The following is a 25,156-nucleotide window of genomic DNA, read 5'->3' as shown; positions in this document are numbered from 1 at the left end:
GTGGAGAATCCATTTTATTCATCAAGGTTAGACCAAGTTCTACTGCCTTGAAAAACGTTTTTAAACCACTTCAAGTGGGAGTGAGAATTTCCTTTTTTAAGGTTTCACAATACCTATCTAGTCTTTGTTATTTATGTTATACTTACCACTCACTGTATTGCAAGGTGCTTTGCTTTTTCATTGTGCATGTCTTTTCATCCCCAGTGAAATTCTAAACCTCTTGAAGGCATAATTTTTGAATCATCCATTCAATATGTTTTAATGAATAACTACTATATATAAGACAATATTTATACCATAGAGAATACAAACATTAATTTAAAAAATTGACATCTCTGAACCTATATCATCATTTTAGAATTTAATTTAGAAGGCATTGATATAAGTCCTCTGAGTCCTTTAAAACTATGAAAGAATTCATTTAAAAAAATCAATCATACCATGAGACTTTATTACAAGAATGACATTATGTAAATGTATGGGAATATTAAATATTATTCTTCACTTACCTTTCTACATTGATTGGCCGTTGTTTATCTGAGCAGTGAAGACCTTCCCCATTATGTATTATAAACAGTCTTAGACAAATGGTGGTCATTACTAAAAATATTCAGTCATGTTCCCTCACCAATCAAGTCATACTTTAAGATGAAAAGATGTTGAGGAGGTTTGTGGTATTTTAGAGAACGACAGCCAGACATTGCTGCATGGTGCTAGCGTGTCCATGAACAGAGCACATGCATCCAGCACTGAGAGCTGAGGAAAAGAAAAGGGTTCAAACCAAGTGGAAAAAAGAAAAATAGATTTAAACTGCTGCAGAAAGGATTCTGGCTAAATATATGGAAAACCTTATTAAAAACGAATTACCCTTCAAATGGCTTATTAAGCCCCTTTTTATCCCTAGGGAATATTAGGTATGTTACAGTAAGTGCAGATACCAGAAAACCAGGGGATAAAATAAATAGCCTTGTGAGGGGCAGGGGGTCCTCCCAGCCCCCAAAGCCTAAACCCTCAGGCCTGGGCTGTTTTGGTTTCCTTTCTGAGCTGCCTCAGAGAGGAGCCTGTACCATGAAAGTAAAAGCAGCTCTTTTTCTTTTTTTTCTTCCCCTCTCGGATTGCTCCAAGGTCTGTTTTTGCCACAACTTCATAAGTATTTCAATTACTTGTTCTCTCAACAATTCTGCAGAGAAGCTCTGCCCTCACCCCTCCTTTTTATAGATGAAGATATTGAGGTTAAGTGGTTTTCTCAGGGTTACAAAGAGACCTAGCAGCCGTGAAGGAATGAGAACTAGCAGTTCAACTTTCTGGGCGATGAATAGATTGAGTTTCTGAGCAGCTGCTATTATCTTGCAAAGGGACCACAGAGACGCCTGGCTGAATGTGCAAAGAAACTGGGTCCTGGAAATGAAAGGGAGGCTGTGAGGACAGCATTTTTCTTCTTATTAATGATATGGTCCATTGTTTAAAGTTGGAGAGAAAGGCCCTTTGGAGAAAGAGCTTTTTGAGAACAGGACTAACGGCAGGGCACTTAATTTGGGACCCTGCCTCAATAAGACCCTTGTCTGTCTACATACAGACAGTGCCGCGGAGGAAGCCGGGCTCCAGATTGGAGATGTGGTGCTGGCTGTCAATGGCACCGAGGTCACCAGTGTGGAGCATGCAGAAGCTGTGCACCTCGCAAGAAAAGGTAGGTGGCTAGCTACACGGTCTAGAGCAGGGGTCTCAAACTCAACTCAGCATGTGGGCCGCAGAGCAAGATCACAGCCATTTGGTGGGCCGCACTAGGTCTACAAAAGGCAACTGTTACGCAACACTTTTCTCACTGCAGTTGAAAACAAAAAAAAAAATCAGTACAACAGGCACAATCGTACATGCAGTTTTTACTCAGTGTCACAAAACGACCAGAAACTGTAGTTCGCATCACAACTGCTGTTAACTAAGCTAATATCTAGCTAGGATGCTAGAGAAATGAAAAATACAAATAGGCCCCTAGGCTTACTTAATTTTATCCAAAATATTTTGAACTTCGTGGATTAGTCTGCGGGCCGCGAGTTTGAGACCCCTGGTCTAGCGTGAGTCTGGAGAAGCAGAGCGCTGCAATTCACCAGGAGTTCCATCTGGTGGGAGAAGCGACTCAGACTGCACGACCGCCTCTCTCCCGCAGCTCCCTCTCAGGCCTTGACACCTATGGGATTTTTCATAGGAATTAAATCACATTTCTGTCCCACCTTCCTCTTGTATTGGTGGCCAGCCACACAAATGAAACCAGAAAATGACAGCAAGCGAAATGTGCTTTATTTAATACCAAAATATTTCCTTAAATTCCTGGTCATGAAAAATAGAATTGTAATGATTTCCTTTACAAGAATCTCTCATTTTTTCCTTTATCCATGCTTCTTTCTTCCTTTCTGTCTCATTTTTCTTGCTTTTCCCCCTCCTTTCCATCAGTTGTTAGTTGAGACTTGGGGTTTTTTAAAAGAGAGGAAATGACAAAATTACAAGTTAAAACTTGTATAGATTCTCTGAGGGTCACTTGAAACGTGCCCTTAAAGCCATTCTGACATGGATATAACCACCAAGAGAACAATACATGTTCCACTCCCTTGTATCTGTTCACATGAAACTTTGTGGAAAGACGAATACCACCTCCTTCTCTGTAAAACAAGGTACTTCCTTTAGTGCCATGGTACAAAGCCTTATTTCCCTACGGACTTACCTACATGCAGCTGGCAAACGCTGTATTCCAGCATGGGGATATTTGGTGAGGGGTCCTATTCCACGCTTCACAAAAGCTGCATGCACATGCCCCTACCCCTGAAGTACATTATCAGGCAATCAGATATAAACATGTGTGCCTTTGAGATAGGCCACATGTGCCACTGCTGAGCAATAAGAACCACTTACCCTTTCTCTTGATGCCTTATGCTTGGGGATTAGCAACAGCAACAGATGTGTCCAGTGAGGACCATGCTAAGAAAATCACAAACAGAGGTTGTGTTCTAATAAGCTACCCTGGACCTTTTTAGAGAACGAGTTTAGCTTAGCACTGGCAGGCCTGTAAGATTTGCCATGTATGAGACGCAAGTATCCAAGGACACTCTCACTCTTAGTTAGCACGTGCACAACTACTTCTAAGTCTTACACAAATACTTATCCTATGTGCACTACAGATAAGAAACCAAGGTAGTGTGGTAATGATTATACTAATAAATAGTATTCCATACAACATGGGAATCTTATCTCTCTTCCTTCAGGAGTTACCTGTTGTTCCCAAGTCCTTTATCACAAATGATTACTGTATTTTCCCACTTTTTTTAGTTAAATAAAACCTGATTTTAGTAATATTTCCATTCTTAGGACTTCTTTTATTTTCCCTGGAGCTTAATGTTATTTTTAACACTGAACCATTCAGCCTCACCCTATCAGTTAATAGAAAGCAGAAAACTTTTCTAAAATTTGAATGGAGGCTTTTCAGATTTCTAAAAAATGATGAACTAACACTGATACTGAGAGAAGAGCTAAACTTAACGTGCTTGCTTGTGCTGAGCCTGACTGTTATTTGTAGGATAGATTTATCTGCTGTTATATTCTGGCTTCCACTACACCTTGGCTTGCCTTCCCCAAGAAGATTCTGACTCTCAGGGAAACATCCTGTGTCCCCACCAATTTTGCTCAAACCCAACAGTGGAAATACTTCAGAAGCAGAAAGGCAAATTATAGATCTGAGGCTCTAAAGTGTGACAGTAAGAGATTTTTGAGAAAACGATGTCATTGTATTTTTCGGAGGGGTGGAATCTCAGCCAGTAGAAGAGTGCTGAGTGCCTCACGTAGGGTACAGCTAGCTGAGGGGCCATTTCCTCCTGTTTTCCTCCTCCAGGTGGCCCTCGGTGGGGTCAGACAGCCAGACAAGCAGCTGCACCTGTTATAGACAGTCAGAGGGAAACGTCAGTGTGGCCCTTCAGTTCAACCGGGTTAGGAAGATGATTATACCTTTCTCAGGCTTGATTTTCTTCACATCTCTAAGACTAATTAAGAAATAATAAACAGAAAAAAATAAAATTAAGAATTAAAAAGGAGCCTGACCAGGCGGTGGCGCAGTGGATGGAGCATCAGACTGGGATGCCGAGGACCCGGGTTTGAGACCCTGAGGTCACCGGCTTGAGCGCGGGCTCATCTGGTTTGAGCAGGAGTCCACAAGCTTGAACCCAAGGTCACTGGCTCCAGCAAGGGGTTGCTCGGTCTGCTGGAGGCCCACGGTCAAGGCACATATGAGAAAGCAATCAATGAGCAACTAAGGTGTTGCAACGCTCAATGAAAAACTAATGATTGATGCTTCTCATCTCTCTCCATTCCTGTCTGTCTGTCCCTGTCTATCCCTCTCTCTGACTCACTCTCTATCTCTATAATAAATAAAGAAAGAAAGAAAGAATTAAAAAGGAAATAATAGAAAAGTTAAAAAAATTAAATACTACTTTGAACAATTATATAACAAATTTGAAAACTAGATAAATAAAAATACTCTCCAAAAGCATTTATGGTGTCAAAGTACACCTGTAAGTGCAAGAATAAATATAAAATGTATACAGACTATAATAAAGATATTTAGAGAGTAAATAAAAAGACCTCAACTCTTCCCCATTTCCATTCTATTCCATCCATCATTCTAAAACCCAGGATACTAGTCACTCTTCCAGACAAAATTTATCTACCTTTCAAAAAATAAATAATACTTACTCTATAAAGTTTTTCCAGAAAATAGGAAAGAGTAAATGCTTCTCAACTCATTTTATGAAAATACTATAACCCTGATTCTAGAAACAGATAAATATAGGATGAAAAATAAAATATGTCCATTTTACTTATAAAGTGTATATATGCACAAATTCTAAGAACACATAGTAGATACCTAAATCAAGCTTTTCATTCAAATTACACATAATATACATCATAATTAAGTTTAATCCCTAAATAAAAATGGCTTATCATAAGAAAATATTTAACACAATTGATCACATTAATGGACTAAAGAAAAAATCACATGACTATCTCAATAGAAAAAAAATCAAAATTAAAAAAGAAGCAAATAAAAAGAAAAAAAGAAAGAAAAATCATGTAATAAAGTTCAGCAAAATATATGTATGTATAAAGTTTTTTAAATAGTAGGAATAGAAGTTTCTTTTCATAACTTGATAAAGGCCATATACCAAAAATCTAACCATAAAAATAAAAATTATATAAAAATATACACTAATAGAGAAACTTTGGACACTTTTCTTCTGATATTGTGAAGAATAATGCCAAATTTAGCAAACTCTATTTATGATCATATCAAAGGTCCTGACTTACACAAGAACGAGAAATAAAGGCATATGGTCTAAAAAGAAAAATACAAAACCATTATTATTTGCCTATTGTATAATTATAATAAAATCAATATACCAATGCTTAGAACTAATCAGAGAAACATTGATCAAACCAAGATCTCCTTATAAAAATCAGTAGTGTTCACCTACACCAGTAATAAGCAAAAAAGAAAAAAAAAGACACTAAGATATGATTAACAACAGCAAAACAAACAAAAAACCTACAAGGTAGAAAACAATTAATTTAACTAGGAATGTTCAAGAACTTTATGAAAACATATGAACAACTTCACCAAAGTATACAAAAGAAGACATAAGGAACTGGAGATATATAGTATTTGTACAGGTGAAAAGAAACATTGTAAAGACATTACTTCTTTCAGAATTAATAAAATTAATAATAAAATTTTATTAAAAATATTTGAGTAGTTTGTCAAACTTATCTTCATATGTATGTAGAAGAATACATGCCTACAAATAGCTACATCATTTGTCAATAGGACAAGCAAAGGCAACGGAAGGTTTTATACCAGATATCAAGGTGTATTATAAAACCATAATAATAGTAAATAAAAGGTGTTAGTTACTGTCACAGAAATAGGCCAGTGTGATGGAATGGATTAAATAGCTTAGAAATACCTAAATATTTATTAAAACTTGATATATGATAAATGCAGCACAACAAAATAATCAGGAAAGGACAAAATTTTTAGTACATCTTTTTATAGAGAACTATAAGTTAGATAGATTTATACCTTTCTACATGATGCCTTATAATTTATGCTGTATACAAGGGTGGACAATAAAAGAAATTGTAGGAGAATAACTTTGTTAGTGATCAGAGAAATGCAAATAAACAGGATAACTCTTTAGATCCACCAGATTAGAGGGAAAAATTAGAAATCAGATGATAGCCAGTTTGATAAGGATATGACAAAATGAGAATACTCTTGCACTCTGGCTGGGCTCTAGGCATTTCAGAGAGGAATCTGGCAACATCTAGTAAAATACTCATATATCCTTTGTCCTGGGAAATTGTGCTTCTGGGTTTATAAGTCCAAAGAAACTGCTGAAAGGACTAATACAAGGACATTCAATGCAATGTTCTGTGTGGTAGAGAATATTTAGAGGGAGTTTGAGTGACCAATAATGGATATGTACTTGGACCTCTATGCCACACTTTGAAACAATAAAAGAGATATGCCTTTAGCCAGTACCATGGATAGATCCTTTAAAATGATTTTGAGGGTTTTTTTAAGGACAAATAAAATGAGATATTAGAATATCATTTATGTAAAATAAAATGACATGTGAAAGAATGTGCCCACAGTCTTATATCAAACATATTCTATGAGTCCATGTTGTGGGGAGCAGAATGTTTGAGGAAAATTAGGAATAGAGAGATAAAATAAAGTAAAACAAAACAAAAAAGAGCCTCTTTCCAAAGACAATTTTGTGCAACTTCCTGAGTATTATGAAATGCTGGGCAGTCTGTAGCCTAGATCAAAAGCAACAGAAAAATACCTTCTGAATGGAAACCTAGCCATACACAATTTTAGAATTCTAAAATTCATAGCAGTAATGGTGAAGGAAGGCAAAATCAAAAGACAAAACAGAATTCCTGAGACGCAGTGGGTGTATGAGAAGAAACCAAAAAAAGGAAAAGGGAAGAAATAATTGGTTCCTATTTACACAGTGCTTTCTACATTCAAATTTTTTTATCATCAGGCCTATAATTTGGTCAAATCATTTCTGGAATGTATAGAATTTGAAACAAGATTTTTGGTATCCTCTTTGGGAGAGAAAGTCATCAACTCACCTGAAGAAAGCAATAATCATGAAACCATTAATAGAGCCTTTTGTTCAATTTATCTGATGTATAGAGGTATTGAATTATATATTTACAAGGTATCTATTAAGAACTTGTTTTAAAAAAGTCTAAATGTTTCTGCTTGCTTTTTGTATCTGTTTGACTAAATTCCTTAAAAATCTGATACCATTTTGACTGCTAGATATTTCTGTACAATTTCATTCCTGTGTATTTTTAAACTTCAGTAATATCCTATTATATTACCGGTTGCTGCTTTTCTGATTTAGATTTCTAAATATTGATACACTTTTCTCAAAACATTAACTCTCGAACAAAATGTCAGAGTCACCAGAGACACTTTTTAAACACAGAATTCTTGAGGCTGGCCTGCACATTCGTGGCTTTACTCAATTCTCCCAGGTGACCCTCTCCCAGGAAGCTCACCACCAGTACACAGCCCAGTGTCCTGGGGGCGTGGTCAGTGGTCATAGCCCTAAGATTAACAGCCTATTCTGTCAGGTTCCAAGGCATGTGTTAACATATCTCCTTAGACTCACATTAGAAAGGGGACTAGGCCCTGGCCGGTTGGCTCAGTGGTACAGCGTCGGCCTGGCGTGCAGAAGTCCCGGGTTCGATTCCCGGCCAGAGCACACAGGAGAAGCGCCCATCTGCTTCTCCACCCCTCCCCCTCTCTTTCCTCTCTGTCTCTCTCTTCCCCTCCCACAGCCAAGGCTCCATTGGAGCAAAGATGGCCCGGGCGCTGGGGATGGCTCCTTGGCCTCTGCTCCAGGTGCTAGAGTGGCTCTGGTCACAACAGAGCGACACCCTGGAGGGGCAGAGCATTGCCCCCTGGTGGGCAGAGCGTCACCCCCTGGTGGGTGTGCCGGGTGGATCCCAGTCGGGCGCATGCGGGAGTCTGTCTGTCTCTCCCCGTTTCCAGCTTCAGAAAAATACAAAAAAAAAAGAAAGAAAGGGGACTCACCACAAGTTACAAGGTCAAGTTTTCAATAATTCTATTGAAATAATAATTCTACTCCATAATAATAATAAAATAATATAGTAATATATTATAGAATATGATAATATAAAAGAAAATAATTGAATAATAATTTTATTCAAAACTACTACTAATTCCACCCACCTGTACAGATTACCTTAACTAATGGGAAATCCAAAACAGATTTATGAAAGAGTTCAGTATCAAACTGAGAATGACAATGTTTCCTTGTGAATCTTTATTGAATTAAGTCCCTCCGATGGTCTAGCTTGGGTTTTTATAGAACTAGTTACTTGCAGACTCAAATAAAAGATTTAATTGTCAAGGAAAAATGCTGACGAGAAGAAAAGGAAAGGAAAACAATAAAGCTTAATCAACCTGTAAGTCCTTTGAGACTGAAGGCTCCTTTGTTTCCTTAAGAGCAGACTTTACAAACACCAAGCTGGAGTGCCCGTGGGGCCTGGACCCTTGGCAGGTGCACCCAGCGCCAGCCCACCCAGCAGCTCCGAGGGACCCACACATCTCACACATTTCCCTTCTGCACCTGCGAGGGTGGTAGAGTTTGTCTGACAGCAGAGGTGCGACTATTTAAGATTGGTGGTATAATGAGAAGAGATCCGGAATCAAAGTGTGAATTAGAAAAAGAAACCATTTTTCTCTCTCCCGTAGCTGTAAATAAGCTCACCCACAACTCCTTCCTTCCAGAATTCTAGGCCAAAGTGCTAGGGAATGAGAGTTTGCTGGAGAGTTTTTCTTTGTGAGGACGTCATCACCTAAAGGACTGTATTTGTTCCTGACATGGTTTTCAAACTCTCATCTCATGAAAGGCATAGTTCTCCTGACTCTTTCACCTCAGGCATTCATCTTCCCACATCCTTCCTCCCAGCCACCCCCAAAGAGCAAGGAAATTTCCTGAGATGTCCAATAGAGGAAGGCAGTGGTTACCTGTGTTCTTCCTCCCAGGTGGAGAGCTACTTAGAGAAAGAAGTAAGGAACGGAAAAGTTAACAATGCTGTGGTTGTAAACTACTGGGGCTGAAAATAATGGCGTACAGGGGAAGAGGGGAAGTTAACTCATAGTTGAGGAAAGGAAGCGTGGTGGCTAGCAATAAAGCTATGTTTCTGAGCAAAGCCTCTCAGCACGTAAGAGATGCCCGGGGACTTGCCACTCAAACTGTGGTCTGACATCACCAAGAGCTCATTACAAACACGAAATCTCAGGCTTCCTCCCAGACCCGCTGAATGACACACCAGGTAATTTGCATCTACAGTTATCTCAAGAAGCACCGAACAAGGATATTTCGATATTTTTAGGATCTCAGTAATTTAATAGAAAAATAATAACAAAACCAGGTAGTTTTAATTGTTTGTACTTTACATTGAGTTCTTTTCACACACACACACACACACCAACAATGACAACTATATAAATAATCTGATTTGGAGATAACATCTAAAGTCTGAAGTCTCTTTGAGTACCCGCGTCCTCCTGGTCCCTGACGAAATATGCAAAGAGGGTAACACCACCATCACCCAAGAGCTGTTTGGAACTCAGCAACTCCCCTTGTGTCAGGATCATGTCCTAACTCTGAACATGAGGACCTGCCTTTAATATGATGACACCATGCTGCAGCAGGACCATCTGTGTCCTTTCCCCAGAGAGAATTGTTTGGAGCACCAAGTCATGTTTATGGCTGGCTGAAACTCAAGCTTCGCCTGATCAGTATCAGAGAAACCCACACGCAGTCTGTGTAAGCAGAAGGAAAATGACCTCAGGGGGCAGCCCTGCGGTGGTACATAAATAAATTGGCAGGTGTGTCAATGATGCATATTAGTCCAGGAGTGCAGTTCTTTGGGGACTGAAGTCCAAAGACAAAGACATTTGTGGTTGCCAGTCAATCTGAATCATTTCTTCTCATTTTTTTGGATGTATTTTTGACAGGAGCTTAAGGGCAGTTCAATAAATTAAAATGTATTTACATAGCAACGAAGAATTATCTTGACATACAGTTATTTAATTACCAAGGTGCTTTGCATGCTGCTAAAGTTAAGACTGTGTCAGCCTTTCTGGGACAAATATTTATTTTCAGAACCATGTGGCTCAGCCAGGAATGATCCCCCTGAGTTGGAGCTTGTCATTTATATAAGAGGAGTCTCCTCACTGACCCGCATTTCCATAGACAGTCATGTGCTGCCATGATGAAGTCAGGGCTGCCTAGGCCGAATGTCCCCCTTCAAGGATGTGGCCTACCTCTGAGAGGAATTATAAATGAAGCCATACCACATTTGCAGTCTTCAAAGCATGGTGAGGTCGCTATCTGTCTAAAAGACAGTCAGAGAATTTTCTCGAGGCACCAAGAGGTGGGTGTGGGAGGCAATTCTGTGTCCATGCCAGCAGCATCAAATCCTAGTTGTAAACAGCGATCTCATATTATCAAGGACAGGGACTATTTCCCCAAGTGTGCACCCATACTGATCCGGGTTTTCAAGGAAGGCCCTCTAAGAAGTAGAGGACAAGCCCCTGGAAGCTCAGGCTCCAATCCTCAGCACGAGGTTGGGTAGGCAAAAGAAAGGGATAAAAATAACACTTGTGCCTCAGCTCTCCTGGAACTTCTGTCTACTTCCAAGTTCAAAGATTTATCATTGATTTTGACCAGTTAGTCCCTTTAACTAAGCCAGGTCAAGGAGGCTCACTGAATAAAAGTGAGATAGAAAAACCAAACATTACCTATCTTCCTTCTCATGATGTAAATCAAAATATGTTAAAGACTTCACTTGCCATTATTATAGACAGTGAGAAAGGACAGATGTGAGTCATTCATGATCAGACCCAGTAAGACCAGGTGGTTGAATAGAGAGAGTTATGCATCAGAAGTCAGGAAACCCAGGTCCCACACCTGATCCAGCTCCTTATGAACTGTGGGTCCTGAAAGAAGTTGCTTTACCTCCCAAGCTTTCATTTCCTTTATCAGCACGACAGGTTAAATTACTAAGGAACTCTGATTCAGTCCAGTTGTAGGATTCTATTTTATTTATTGCATTTATGGAAACTGTAACTTCTTTTTCACCCATTTATTTTTTTCTGAAAAGCAACAATATTTTCAGTCAATTGAAAGAATCAACCCCTGAATTATCCCAAATTCATCCCTCTAGGCCCAGACATCTTGACTCTTGTGGTGGGATCTGACATCAGCCGCTGCCCCAATACACCTTGGCCCACCTGCCGTGGCTACCTGCATAAAAGGACTCACTCTGGGTTTGTGAAGGGTTGGAGGAAGAGGTGGTTTGTGCTGAAGCATGATGGCTGCCTCCACTATTACAGACATAAGAAGGTAAACCGAGGGGAGGTGAAAGGGTTGGAGTGGTTAAGAACAAGAAACTGTTGGAAGTGCAGTCAGTCCGTTACCAAAATATTGTCTTGTAAGGCAGTAGGATACTCGAAACAGTGTTGTTCTCTTCTGTGACTTTTAAAGAACTTTTTTTTCTTCAGAGGTTCAGAGAAGTATAATTTATTTTCTCTGCTGCTGCATAAATCAAAGCTGGCAGAAGTTTCTATCTCGTTTATTCCTATTTTCAGATCCTCTGTGAAAACTCCCTTATCAAAGCCAAGAAAATAACAACCTCACTGCATATGCAGTGCCCCAGAGAAATCCAGGTGGTCTCAGGCAAGGCGCAGGTAACATCTCTCTGGACTGCCAGTGCCTGGGCACTGCTCCCTGGGTTATAGTGACTGACGTTAGATCACCCAAGAGCCACCTTGTTTCATTTCCCAGGTTTTGTTAGCACGGTGACTTCTAACTATAGGTGAAGGCTGAAATCTTCTGGGGAGTGTTCTCAACTTACACAAACCTGGTCTTCCTGACAGATGGTTCTCCTTCCATAAGTCCAGGCTGGAGCCCTGTCCTGTTGGTCTGGGGAAAGCACTTCAAGTGATTCTAGTATGCCGTTCAGACAGCCAACCTGCAGGCCCTGTTTTGGCAGCAGAAGTGATTTCTTAGCCCTATGCCATAAGGTGTTTGATTATTTTAATCTGATGCATACATTACATTGATTTTCACATAGAAATTCTTTTTTTAAAAATAAATTTTTATTAATTTTAATGGGGTGACATCAATAAATCAGGGTACATATATTTAAAGAAAACATGTCCAGGTTATCTTGTCATTCAATTATGTTGCATACCCATCACCCAGAGTCAGATTGTCCTCTGTCACCTTCTATCTATCTAATTTTCTTTGTGCCCCTCTACCTCCCCCTTCCCCTTTCCCTCCTTACCTCCCCTCCCCCCCGTAACAACCACACTCTTGTCCATGTCTCTTAGTCTCGTTTTTATGTCCCACCTATGTATGGAATCATGCAGTTCTTGTTTTTTTCTGATTTACTTATTTCACTTCGTATAATGTTATCAAGGTCCCACCATTTTGTTGTAAATGATCCGATGTCATCATTTGTTATGGCTGAGTAGTATTCCATAGTGTATATGTGCCGCATCTTCTTTATCCAGTCTTCTATTGAAGGGTTTTTTGGTTGTTTCCATGTCCTGGCCACTGTAAACAATGCTGCAATGAACATGGGGTTACATGTGTCTTTATGTATCAATGTTTCTGAGTTTTGGGGGTATATACCCAGTAGAAGGATTGCTGGGTCATAAGGTAGTTCTATTTTCAGTTTTTTGAGGAACCACCATACTTTTTTCCATAATGGTTGTACTACTTTATATTCCCACCAACAGTGAATGAGGGTTCCTTTTTCTCCACAGCCTCTCCAACATTTGTTATTACCTGTCCTGTTGATAATAGCTAATGTAACAGGTGTGAGGTGGTATCTCGTAGTTTTGATTTGCATTTCTCTAATAACTAATGAAGATGAGCATCTTTTCATATATCTGTTGGCCATTTGTATTTCTTCCTGGGAGAAGTGTCTGTTCATGTCCTCTTCCCTTTTTTTTATTGGATTGTTTGTTTGTTTGTTGTTGAGTGTTATGAGTTCTTTGTATATTTTGGATATTAGGCCCTTATCTGAGCTGTTGTTTGAAAATATCATTTCCCATTTAGTTGGCTGTCTGTTTATTTTGTTGTCAGTTTCTCTTGCTGAGCAAAAACTTCTTAGCCTGATGTAGTCCCATTCATTTACCTTTGCCTTCACTTCTCTTGCAGTTAAATTCTAGTTTCAAGGCTTTATGATCAGAAAATATGCTTGGTAAAATTTCAATTTTTCTGAATTTGCTGATGTTATTTTTGTGGCCCAACATATGGTCAATTCTTGAGAATGTTCCATGTACACTAGAGAAAAATGTATACTCTGTCACTTTGGGATGAAATGTCCTGTAGATGTCTATCATATCCAGGTGCTCTAGTGTTTGTTTAAGGCCAATATATCTTTATTGATTTTCTGTTTGGATGAATGATCTAGAACCATCAGCGGTGTATTGAGGTCTCCAAGTACGATTGTATTTTTGTCAGTTTTTGGTTTTAGATCAGTAAGTAGCTGTTTTATATATTTTGGTGTTCCTTGGTTTGGTACATATATATTAAGAATTGTTATATCTTCTTGATTCAGTGTCCCCTTAATTATTATGAAATGACCATTCTTGTCTCTGAGTACTTTTGCTGTCTTGTAGTCAGCATTATTAGATATGAGTATTGCTACACCTGCTTTTTTTTTTTTTGGATGTTATTTGCTTGGAATATTGTTTTCCATCCTTTCACTTTGAATTTGTTTTTATCCTTGTTGCTTAGATGTGTTTCTTGTAGGGAACATACAGTTGGATTTTCTTTTTTAATCCATTCTGCTACTCTGTGTCTTTTTATTGGTGAGTTTAATCCATTTACATTTAGTGTAATTATTGACACTTGTGGGTTCCCCATTGCCATTTTATAAATTGCTTTGTGTTAGTTTTGTATCTTGTTTGATTCTTTTTTTGTGTTTTTGTATCATTTGTTTTTCTTTGTTTGTATTCCATACTTCTTTCTTCTGTTACTACCTTTTTTAAGTTATGTGCTTCTGTGGTGGTTTTTTCAAGGGTGGTTACCATTAAGTAATGAAAAGGGTACCTACCATATTCATTGTAGGGCACTATCTTATGGATGTTTCTGCACTCCATCGTCCTTAGCTACTGTTTATCTCCGTCCTCTCCCCCCTTTTTTTTTGGTCACAGTTTAAATTTGGTTTTATTGTGTTCTTGATGGAGATTTTACTTGTGGTTTTGTTTTGTTTTGTTCTTTGTATCTGGTTGGAAAACCCCCTTTAGTATTTCCTGGAGTGGGGTTTTTTTATGATAAATTCCCTCATCTTTTCTGTATTTGTGAATGTTTTTATTTCTCCTTCATATTTGAAGGATAGCTTTGATGGGTATAGTATTCTTGGCTGAAAGTTCCTCCCTTTTAGGACTTTAAATATTGGGGTCTTCTAGCTTGTAGAGTTTCTGCTGAGAAATCTAATGATAATCTAATAGGCCTTCCTTTATATGTTGTATTCTTCTTTTCCCTGGCTGCCTTGAGAATTTTTTCTTTGTCGTTGGTTTGTGCCAATTTCATTATGATGTGCCTTGGAGTGGGTTTGTTGTGGTTAAGAAAACTCGGTGTTCTGTTTGCTTCTTGAATTTGAGGCTTTAGTTCTTTCCACAGGCTTGGGAAGTTCTCGTCTATTATTGTTTGAATATATTCTCCATTCCTATTTCTCTCTCTTCTCCCTCTGATATATCTATTATTCTTATGTTATTCTTTTTGATGGAGTCAAACAATTCCTGTAGGGCTTTCTCATTTTTTTAAATTTTTGAGTCTCTTCTTCTCTCTGTTGTGCCTCAAGTTGCTTGTCTTCTATGTCACTAATCCTACCTTCTATCTGGCCTGTTCTATTAGCTAAGCTTGTTACCTCATTTTTCAGTTCATGAATTGAGTTTTTCATCTCTGTTTGGTTTCTTTTTATAGTTTCAATTTCCTTGGTAATATATTCTTTGTGTTCATTGAGTTGTTTTCTGAGCTCCCTAAATTGTCTTTCTGTGTTTTCTTGTATATCTCTGTGTATTTTTAGGATTTCTATTTTAAATTCTTTGTCATTTAGCTCCAAGGTTTCCAATATATTAATTTTTTTCTCCATAGATTCTTCCACATCTATCTGTGCTACATCTTTATCTTTTGTATCCATGATATTCGATTTCCTTTTTTTTAATGGCATCTGAGGGTGTCCTTGTTGATAGCACTAATGAGAATTAATAAAGAATAAAAAGTTTAAAAAATTTTTGAAAAAAAATAATAATTTATTATTTCCCCTTTTTTTAATTCTCTTCCTCTTCTCTCCCCTCCTCCTTGGGAAAATATCATGATAAACTGTGAATTATATTATGCTAAGTGGAATAAAAACTGCCTATAACAGAAGGCCTGAGTTGGGGGGAACTGTTCAAGGGGCAAAAAAAGAAGTAGGGACCCACAAAATGCAAAAAAGGAAAAAAATTGGGTCAAGTATAAAATGATTTGCTTGTAAGTGATGGTCAACTAAGGGATATAATGGGAGGGATAAGAGGGAAACAGGAAAAATAAAAAAAATTACTATTGTATTAAGTGGAGCAAAAACTAGATAGAATGGAGAGCCAGGGTTGGAAGGAATGCTAATGAGTTAAAAGAAAAAGTAAAAATCACCCAAAGTGCCACAAAAAAAAAAATTGAGTCCCAAATAAAATAATTTGTTCGTGATTGAGGATTGAATGAGAGGAAAAGAAAAGGAGAAAAGAAGAAACTAATAGAGAGGGAGAAAAAAGAAAAAGGGGAAAAGGAAAAGAAGAAAGAGAAAAACAAAAAGAAAGAGAGTTAAGGGGTTTGGAGTGCAACTCTCATGGAGAGAAAGGAAGAAGAAAAGAAAAAAATAGGAAATGTAACACTTATGGGTAGTGTAGTTCAAAAAGAGGAAAGAATAAAATGGGCAGAGAATAAAAGGACCAAGGTGGAGGAAAAACAAATAATAATAATAATAATAAGGGCAAGAAGATGAAAGAAACAAAACAAAAAAATAGTGGAACAAGTTATAAAGTCTGTGGATTTTTATTGATTTTGAGAGGTTAACTTCTTCCTTTTTCTTTCTTCTCCCTCTTCCTGGTCAGTGACTCTGTACCCCAGGCTCTGCCTCTGTGGCACGCTTAGGTAGAGGTTTGTAGTTGATGAGACTCTATGGCAATGTCATATATTAGGCTTCAGTCTCATTGGTAGTCAAGGCTTGTTAGTGTTTGCAGGTTCTGACAATGAGAGAGTCCGTTTTCCCGGAGCCTCTCTCCTAGTCTCCCCTTCCTGAATTAGCAGCCTGATGATCCAGCGATGAGGCTGCCGCTGCCTCTGCCTGGGGAGTAAGAGGCTCAAAGAGCTGGCAAATCCCCACTCTATCCCCACTCAATGCAGGGCTCTGGGTAAGGCTCTGTCAGTCAGAGCTGCCAGTGTAATCAGGCAGGGCTGGGAGCCAACTACTCTCAAGGTGACTTTCTATGAGCCTCCAGAGCCTTCAGCACACCTAGCACTCTGTGGGACCACTCTCCCCAGGCTTTTTGCACTTTATAACCTGTTTTGGTTGGGAAGAAGATGCCCTAGTTGCTGCCTGCAGTACAGGAGGTCTTAACATCTGCCAAGTCCCTCTTTTTAGCATATATCCCTGAGTATGAAAGCTCTGCTAATCAGAAGTTGCCCCCATCCCTTTAGCAAGAGGCACTAAAAAATATCATGCCTGGCCCTGGCCGCTTGGCTCAGTGGTGGAGCATCGGCCTGATGTGCAGGAGTCCCAGGTTCAATTCCCGGCTAGGGCACACAGGAGAAGTGCCCATCTGCTTCTCCACCCCCCCTTCTCTTTCCTCTCTGTCTCTCTCTCTTCCCCTCCTGCAGCCAAGGCTCCACTGGAGCAAAGTTTGCCCGGGCGCTGAGGATGGCTCTATGGCCTCTGCCTCAGGCACTAGAATGGCTCTGATTGCAGCAGAGCCACGCCCCAAGATGGGCAGAGCATTGCCCCCTGGTGGGCATGCCGGGTGGATCCCGGTTGGGCATATGCGGTAGTCTGTCTGACTGCCTCCCCGTTTCCAGCTTCGGAAAAATACAAAAATACAAAAAAATATATATATCATGCCTCTTGTCTTAGATTGCTGAACTGAGAGAGATCTTGTCAGAGCTGTGTAGGTCAGTTGGGAGGTGAGCAGACTGTGGGTTAAGCTAATTTCAGCGATTGGAACCGCCAATCTGCTCCAGGAAGGACTGCAAGCTGCCCACACGCCCTCCCCCGATGCTTGATTGTTAGCTTGAATGGCTGGGTGAGGTGCCCCACCCGTCCAGAGAAGCTCGGGGGTAGGGAAGTTTGCTTTGGTGCACTCCCCGCTCGCCACTGGCAGCTGCTGCTCGCCCGTCTTTGCCAGGGACCAGCGCAGGCGTTAGCTTCAGGCACACTCTTTCCTCGGCTTGGGTGTCTGTGCTGCAGCCTAGCTTTCTCCACACCCTTAGCCCACCAACTCTATCTCAGTTCCAAGTGAAAGCAGCCCTTGCTCAGGTTAGTGAGGAAGGCAGAGTGTTTCTTTCTCCGTCTTATTTCCTTCAGGGTTGATTATATATTTAGTCAATTTTTTGCTTGATCATACCTTCGTTTTCAGTGTGTGGGACTCCCAGACACTCCAAGGATAGATTTTTCTGTCTCTGGTTGATGAACTTGTTGAAATTTTTGGGAGATTTGTTGATCGCGCTCCTCACGGCACCATTTCTCTGACATCACTCTCACATAGAAATTCTGATATCCAGTTTCTCTTGAAAAATTCCTTAACATTCGGGGGGAACTAAATAGTGACCCCCTCTTCTAGGGAGCATGTGAACTGTCCAGTCCAACAAAGGGCTCATTGCTTCCTGCTGTCTCCTGCCCTGGTGGCTTCACTCTAAACACATATTCCTGACCCACTGGTAATAAGTGTTAAAAACAGGAGCTTGGGTTGATTACCTTACTTATGACACAATGTTATTATTCCTGCTTGTATTTCACATTGCCCTAGTTTCTTAATTTTACTTTGCTTGTGTGTGTGTGTGTGTGTGTGTCTCCTTTATATGATAAGTGACCTTAATTCTTTTCTAGAACAAGGAAAGAAATATATCAATAAAGAAATCAATATACTTTTTTTTCAAATGAGGAATAACTTTGTATATTGAATCACTGTGAAGACTCTGTTCCAAGAGTGTTAATCAATTATTTGTGACATAGACTAGGAGGTGTGTGCCTTTCATGGCAAAGTGAGGTATAGAGCTACTTTGAAAAAACTTTGTCTCCATTCAAGGTGGAAAAATAGGATTCTCTGTAATCAGGATGAGACGTGATGGCCCAGCTTTGTTCTCTGTATCCAGAGAATTGAAACAGAGCAGAGCAGAAGTTTCCTATCTGGGTATGTCTCTGAAGCCCCTGAAGAGTTTCCCAAAGTACACACACAAAGCATCTCCTCCTCCCTTAACTCCTGAGTAGGTTCCTGGAAACTGTATACTCTTGTTTAAGCTTTCAAGGTAATTATGATAGAACTGTTTTATAGCCTGGGTGAGTCACACAAGAAGTATATTTCCATCTATACTCGGAAGAAAAAAACAATAATGCAAGCTTGCCCATTTATCTTTCATGGTTCTTTATCCTGAGATTGTACTCTTTCTACTTTGTGGTGATAATTTGTGCTTCCTCTTATAAAATAGTGACAGTGGTAGATGCTAGCTTGTCTTTAATGGCCTTCCTCAGCAAAACAAATAAATAAAATAAAAGCAATCTTATGTCAAGCACCCCATATTATAAAATTTCTCGTTCTTGAAAGTCAGAATGGCTCCTAGATTCAGTGTTTTAGGTCTGGGTTCGCTAGGTGGCGGTCGTGGCCAGTTGCCTGCAGATGCTATGTCTGCACAATGTTTTTATAAGATTTTTAATCAAATGCATTCAGGTGAGGCATGTGCTAACCAACTTGCCATAATCCCTGCTACTCCTCATTTCCTTGCACCAAGTCCAGTCATTTACCCACCAGGCCTTATAGGGATTTGAGAATATGAATCCTAGGGTAGAATTTATGTGAAAAATTAGTTGTGTGGTGGTACAGTGGTCGGAATTAAAATAGATTTTTTTAAAGCTGCTTCTAGTCATCTTTGAAAAAAAAATGTGGATGTTATGATAAGTTTGGATGCCACTAAGAAAATACTATTTGAGTAACTGTAGTTGTGCATCATTGCCACAACAGGTTTTAAGGTGGAGATATTTATAAAGGGCCAAAATCAGATCCCTTGTGGTGCTACAAATTTCAGAATACCTTATGCTTAATCTTTAGAATAGATAGAAATGACTGAGAAGAATTAGTGGGGTATAGTAAGAACAGAACAGAATAAGTTAGCAGTATTAGCCATACAGTATTTATTCAGGCAACAGGTATGTATTGACAGTGCTTTTTATGAGCCAGGAATTATGATAAGTACTAGAAACACACACACACACACACACACACACAAATGTTATACCTGCCCCATTTGTGCTTATAGTTGCACAGAAAAGACTGATATTAAGAAATGGCTTCAGGCCCTGACAAGGTAGCTCAGTTGGTTAGAACGTTGTCCTGATACAGTCCCTGGTCAGGGCACATACACGAATCAACCAATGACAGCATAAATAAGTGGAACAACAAATCGGTATTTCTCTCTCCCCTCACTCTTAAAAAAAATGTATTAATGTCCATGGCCGGTTGGCTCAGCAGTAGAGCATCGGCCCAGTGTGTGGAAGTCCCGAGTTCAATTCCCAGTCAGGGCACACAAGAGAAGCAACCATCTGCTTCTCCACCCTTTCCCTTCACTCCACTCACCCCCTCCCACATCCATGGTTGAGCAAAGTTGGCCCCAGGTGCTGAGGATGGCTCCATGGCCTTGCCACAAGTCTTGAAATAGCCTGGTTGCTGAGCAACAAAGCAGCGGCCCCAGATGGGCAGAGCATGGCCCCCAGAAGGGGGCTTTCCAGGTAGATCCTGGTCAGGACACATGTGGGAGTCTGTCTCTCTGCCTCCATGCCTCTCACTTAATAATGAAAATAAATGGATTCACAAATAAATATGTAACTGTGGTTGGTACAAAAGTAAAATTACAGAGTAGAGTTGTAGCGGTCTGGATCCAAGAGATACAATCGCAAAGTGATTTAAACAAGTGAAGTTTATTATATATAATTATTAAACTATGATGAAAGAATAACTACAGGCTGTAAGAAAAATGTATGATACCAAGGGAGAGTATCCGAGAAGGAAAAGAGAGAGGAAATCCCCTTCTAAAGTTAAGGATTCAGATCTCTTTGGGAAATGCAGTTGAATCCACGGGATGGCAGAGCAGTCTGCTGCTTTGCTGGGTCAGAGCTAATCTGAAATCACAGGGCAAACAGGAAGCAACCCCTTGGGGCACAGATGAGGCAGGTAAATTAAAAGCTGGTAGCTGAGGCATGGGTATATATAAGGAGTGGGGAGGCCAGTGTGGCAGGGCGTTTCTGTCCAGAGGTAGTGGTTTGGGCAGACAAACCTAAGGGACAGGGGAAGTGAGCAGAGGAATCAGGGCACGAGGGCTGGCAGAAGAGCTGCAACACAGGCTGTCTATACGGAAAGGGTCATAGGAAAGCAATCCCCAGGCCACGCTGGGGCTGCAAGGCCTCCAGTGATAGTACGTTCTGGGTGCAGGGCTAGGATAGCGCATCCCCAAGTATCTACTCACCCACACTGTAGACCCATCCAGAAGACCTAGAAAGAACAGGAATGTTCCTTCCTCCTGAAGTGTTCCTCTACCGCCCTCTACTGAGAAAGCTTAACACCATGCTTACAGGACAGGAGCTTCATCTGTCATTGAAGAGCCTGTACTCAGGGGCTGACAACTGACACACGAGTAAATTAGGGGAAGAGGGAGTATTTAATGAATTCCATTTTGAGAATATAACATTTCAGCTGAGGCCTGAGGGTTGAAGAAAAGTTAGCCAGCCAGAAAGTTGGGATGGTCATTCTCCACGCTGAATAGCCAATCCTGAACTAGAAAAAAAAAAAAAAAAAAAGCTTGGAAAATATAAGAAACTCAGGAAAAGCCCAGTGTGGCTAATTCATAGTCCAAGGGGGAGAGCAGGAAGGAGGGGGTCAGGCAACTTTGGGCCCTGGGTCAATGACTGGATTTTTGGGTGTTCTTATAACTACAGTCTTAGGCATGGCAATTTTCCAAAGATTATGCTGTTACGTAAATAATAAACTGGAGGGGGCAAGAGTGGAGTGAAAATTCCAGTTAGGAAGCTAGTGCCATAGTATAAGCAACCGGAGACCATGGCCTTGACCAGGGCGGGAATAAGGAAGCTAGGTGGACAGATCTCCAGTCATATTTAAAAGCTAAGATCAACATGACTTGCCGACAGATTAAGTGTAGTAGAGAAAGGGGAGTCAAGGGGTAATTAAGCAGGACTTAAGTTTCTAACAAAAGTAACTGGTTGGATAAGGTATCATTTACTAAAAAAGGAGCAGATTACAAAAGTATAGGGTAAGGTGAGATCAGTAGTTCAAATTGAACTACTGTGAAGACATATATGTAAGTTAATAATAATAATACAATAATTAACAAATGAATAATACAAGAATAAACTTTTTCACATACAACTATAAACCTACTTTGGCTCACCTCTGTATATGACATTAGTAGTATTATGTATACTATATATGTTATAGCATATATGTAGTATTTAAGCCCACAGAAATTGATATAATAGCTAAAGGAAAGACTATAAAGTAATTGAAAGAGCACTCAACTTAAACCCTGAGGATGGACAGAGAAGAAAGGAATAGAAAAGGTGACTGAGAAGAGTTGCTAAAGAGGTATAAATGAAACATAGAAAAATGTGTATCATGGAGTCAATACAAAAATACAAGGTCTTTTTTTATTGATTGATTTTTTTTATTTTAATGGGATGACATTAATCAATCAGGGTACATAGGTTCAGAGAAAACATCTCCACGTTATTTTGACATTTGATTATGTGGCATACCCATCACCCAAAGTCATATAGTCTTCTGTCACCTTCTATCTGGTTTTTTTTGTGCCCCTCCTCTCCTCCTACCTCCTCCCATTCCCTCCCCACCCCCGGTAACCACCACACTCTTGTCCATGTCCCTGAGTCTCATTTTTATGTCCCACCTATGTACGGAATCATATAGTTCTTATTTTTTTCTGATTTACTTATTTCACTTCGTATAATGTTATCAAGGTCCATCCATGTTGTTGTAAATGATCCAATGTCATCATTTCTTATGGCTGAGTAGTATTCCATAGTGTATATATGTACCACATCTTCTTCATCCAGTCATCTATTGAAGGGCTTTTTGGTTGTTTCCATGTCTTGGCCACTGTGAACAATGCTCCGATGAACACGGGGCTGCCTGTGTCTTTATGTACCATTGTTTTTGAGTTTTGAGGGTATATTCCCAGTAGAAGGATTGCTGGGTCATATGGTAGTTCTATTTTTAATTTTTTGAGGAACCACCATACTTTCTTCCATAATGGTTGTACTACTTTACATTCCCACCAACAGTGGATGAGGGTTCCTTTTGCTCCACATCCTCTCCAACACTTGTTATTATCTGTCTTGTCGATAATAGCTAATCTAATAGGTGTGAGGTGGTATCTCATTGCAGTTTTGATTTGCATTTCTCTAATAACTAATGAAGATGAGCATCTTTTCATATATCTGTTGACCATTTGTATTTCTTCCTGGGAGAAGTGTCTGTTCATGTCTTCTTCCCATTTTTTTATTGGATTGTTTGTTTGTTGTTGAGTGTTATGAGTTCTTTGTATATTTTGGATATTAGGCCCTTATCTGAGCTATTGTTTGAAAATATCATCTCCCATTTAGTTGGCTGTCTGTTCTGTTGTTAGTTTCTTTTGCTGTGCAAAAGCTTCTTAGTCCAATGTAGTCCCATTCATTTATCTTTGCCTTCACTTCTCTTGCCCTTGGAGTCAAATTCATAAAATGCTCCCTGTAACCAAGGTTCATGAGTTTAGTACCTATGTTTTCTTCTATTTACTTTATTGTTTCAGGTCTTATATTTAGATCTTTGATCCATTTTGAATTAATTTTAGTACACGGGGACAAACTGTAGTCCAGTTTCATTCTTTTGCATGTGGCTTTCCAGTTTTTCCAGCACCATTTGTTGAGGAGGCTTTCTTTTCTCCATTGTGTGTTGTTGGCCCCTTTATCAAAAATTATTTGACCATATACATGTGCTTTTATTTCTGGGGTTTCTATTCTGTTCCATTAGTCTGAGTGTCTATTTTTTCTGACAATACCATGCTGTTTTGATTATTGTGGCCCTATAATATAATTTGAAGTCAGGTATTGTAAATGCCCCCAGCTTCATTCTTTTTGAGGATTGCTCTGGCTATTTGAGGTTTTTTTATAGTTCCATATAAACCTAATGATTTTTTGTTCCATTTCTTTAAAAAATGACATTGGAATTTTGATAGGAATTGCATTAAATTTGTATATTGCTTTGGGTAATATAGTCATTTTGATTATATTTATTTTCCTATCCAAGAACAAGGAATTTTTTTCATTTCATTATATCTTTTTTGACTTCTCTTAACAATGCTTTGTAGTTTTCATTATATAGATTCTTTACATTCTTTGTTATGTTTACTCCTAGGTATTTTTGTTGTTGTTGTTACAACCATAAAGGGGATTGTTTTTTGAGCTTCTTTTCTGATGTTTCATTGTTGGCATATAGGAAGGCAATGGACTTTTGTATCTTAATTTTATATCCTGCAACCTTACTGTACTGGTTTATTGTTTCTAGTAATCTTTTTGTGGAGTCTTTGGGGTTTTCGATGTACAGGATCATATCATCTGCAAAAAGTGAAACCTTTACTTCTTTTTTCCCCAATATGAATGCCTTTTATTTCTTTTTCCTGTCTGATTGCTCTGGCTAGAACTTCCAGCACTACGTTGAATAAGAGTGGAGAGAGTGAACAACCTTGTCTTGTTCTTGATTTTAGAGGAAAAGTCCTCAGTTTTATGCCATTTAATATGATGTTAGCTGATGGTTTATCACAGATGGCCTTTATTATGTTGAGATATTTTCCTCTATACCCATTTTGTTAAGTGTTTTAAACATAAAATGATGTATTTTATTGAATATCTTTTCTGCATCTATTGATAAGATCATAGTGTTTTTGTTCTTTGTTTTGTTGATATGGTGTATTACATGAACTGTTTTACGTATGTTAAACCATCCTTATGATTCTGGGATAAATCCCACTTGATCATGATGTATTATTTTTTTAATGTGTTGTATTCGATTTGCTAGTATTTTGTTTAGTATTTTAGCATCTGTATTCATTAGAGATATTGGTCTGTAGTTTTCTTTTTTGTGTTGTTCTTGCCAGATTTTGGTATGAGGGTTATGTTGGACTCATAAAATGTGTTTGGCAGTATTGCTTCTTCTTCAATTTTTTGAAAGACTTTAAGTAGACTAGGAACCAAATCTTCTTTCAATGTTTGATAGAATTCACTAGTATAGCCTTCTGGCCATGGATTTTTATTTTGGGGGAGGTTTTTAATAGTTGTTTCTATTTCCTCCCTGCTTATGGGTCTGTTTAGCTTTTCTGCTTCTTCATGACTCAGTCTAGGAAGATTGTATTGTTCTAGGAATTTATCCATTTCTTCTAGATTGTTAAATTTGGCGACATAGAGTTTTTCATAGTATTCTACAATAATTCTTTGTATATCTATGATATCTGTGGTAATTTCTCCTCATTCATTTTGGATTTTGTTTATATGAGTCCTTTCTCTTTTTTCCTTGGTGAGTCTTGCCAAGAGTTTGTCAATTTTGTTGATCTTTTCAAAGAACCAGCCCCTAGTTTTACTAGTTTTTTCTATAGTTTTTCTGTTCTCTATTTTGTTTATTTCTGCTTTGATTTTTATTATCTCCTTTCTTTGGCTGGTTTTGAGTTGTCTTTGTTCTTCT

At 39.0% G+C, this 25,156-nt stretch overlaps 1 protein-coding gene across 2 annotated transcripts in view; it reads left to right on the top strand.

The window, feature by feature from the left end:
• Positions 1-25,156, top strand: part of LOC136334123 (uncharacterized) — a 155,156-nt gene that overhangs the window by 68,555 nt on the left and 61,445 nt on the right. For both annotated transcript variants that reach the window (XM_066273956.1, XM_066273957.1), the window contains 2 exons: positions 1,577-1,687; positions 11,323-11,501. In XM_066273956.1, coding sequence (XP_066130053.1) covers positions 1,577-1,687; positions 11,323-11,501 — 290 coding nt within the window. The remainder of the gene's footprint in view (positions 1-1,576; positions 1,688-11,322; positions 11,502-25,156) is intronic.

The sequence above is a fragment of the Saccopteryx bilineata genome, chromosome 4, assembly GCF_036850765.1.
Source record: "Saccopteryx bilineata isolate mSacBil1 chromosome 4, mSacBil1_pri_phased_curated, whole genome shotgun sequence".
NCBI classification, from domain to species: Eukaryota; Metazoa; Chordata; class Mammalia; order Chiroptera; family Emballonuridae; genus Saccopteryx; species Saccopteryx bilineata.
Note: the sequence above shows the minus strand (reverse complement) of the source record. Positions and strands in the feature narration are given on the sequence as shown.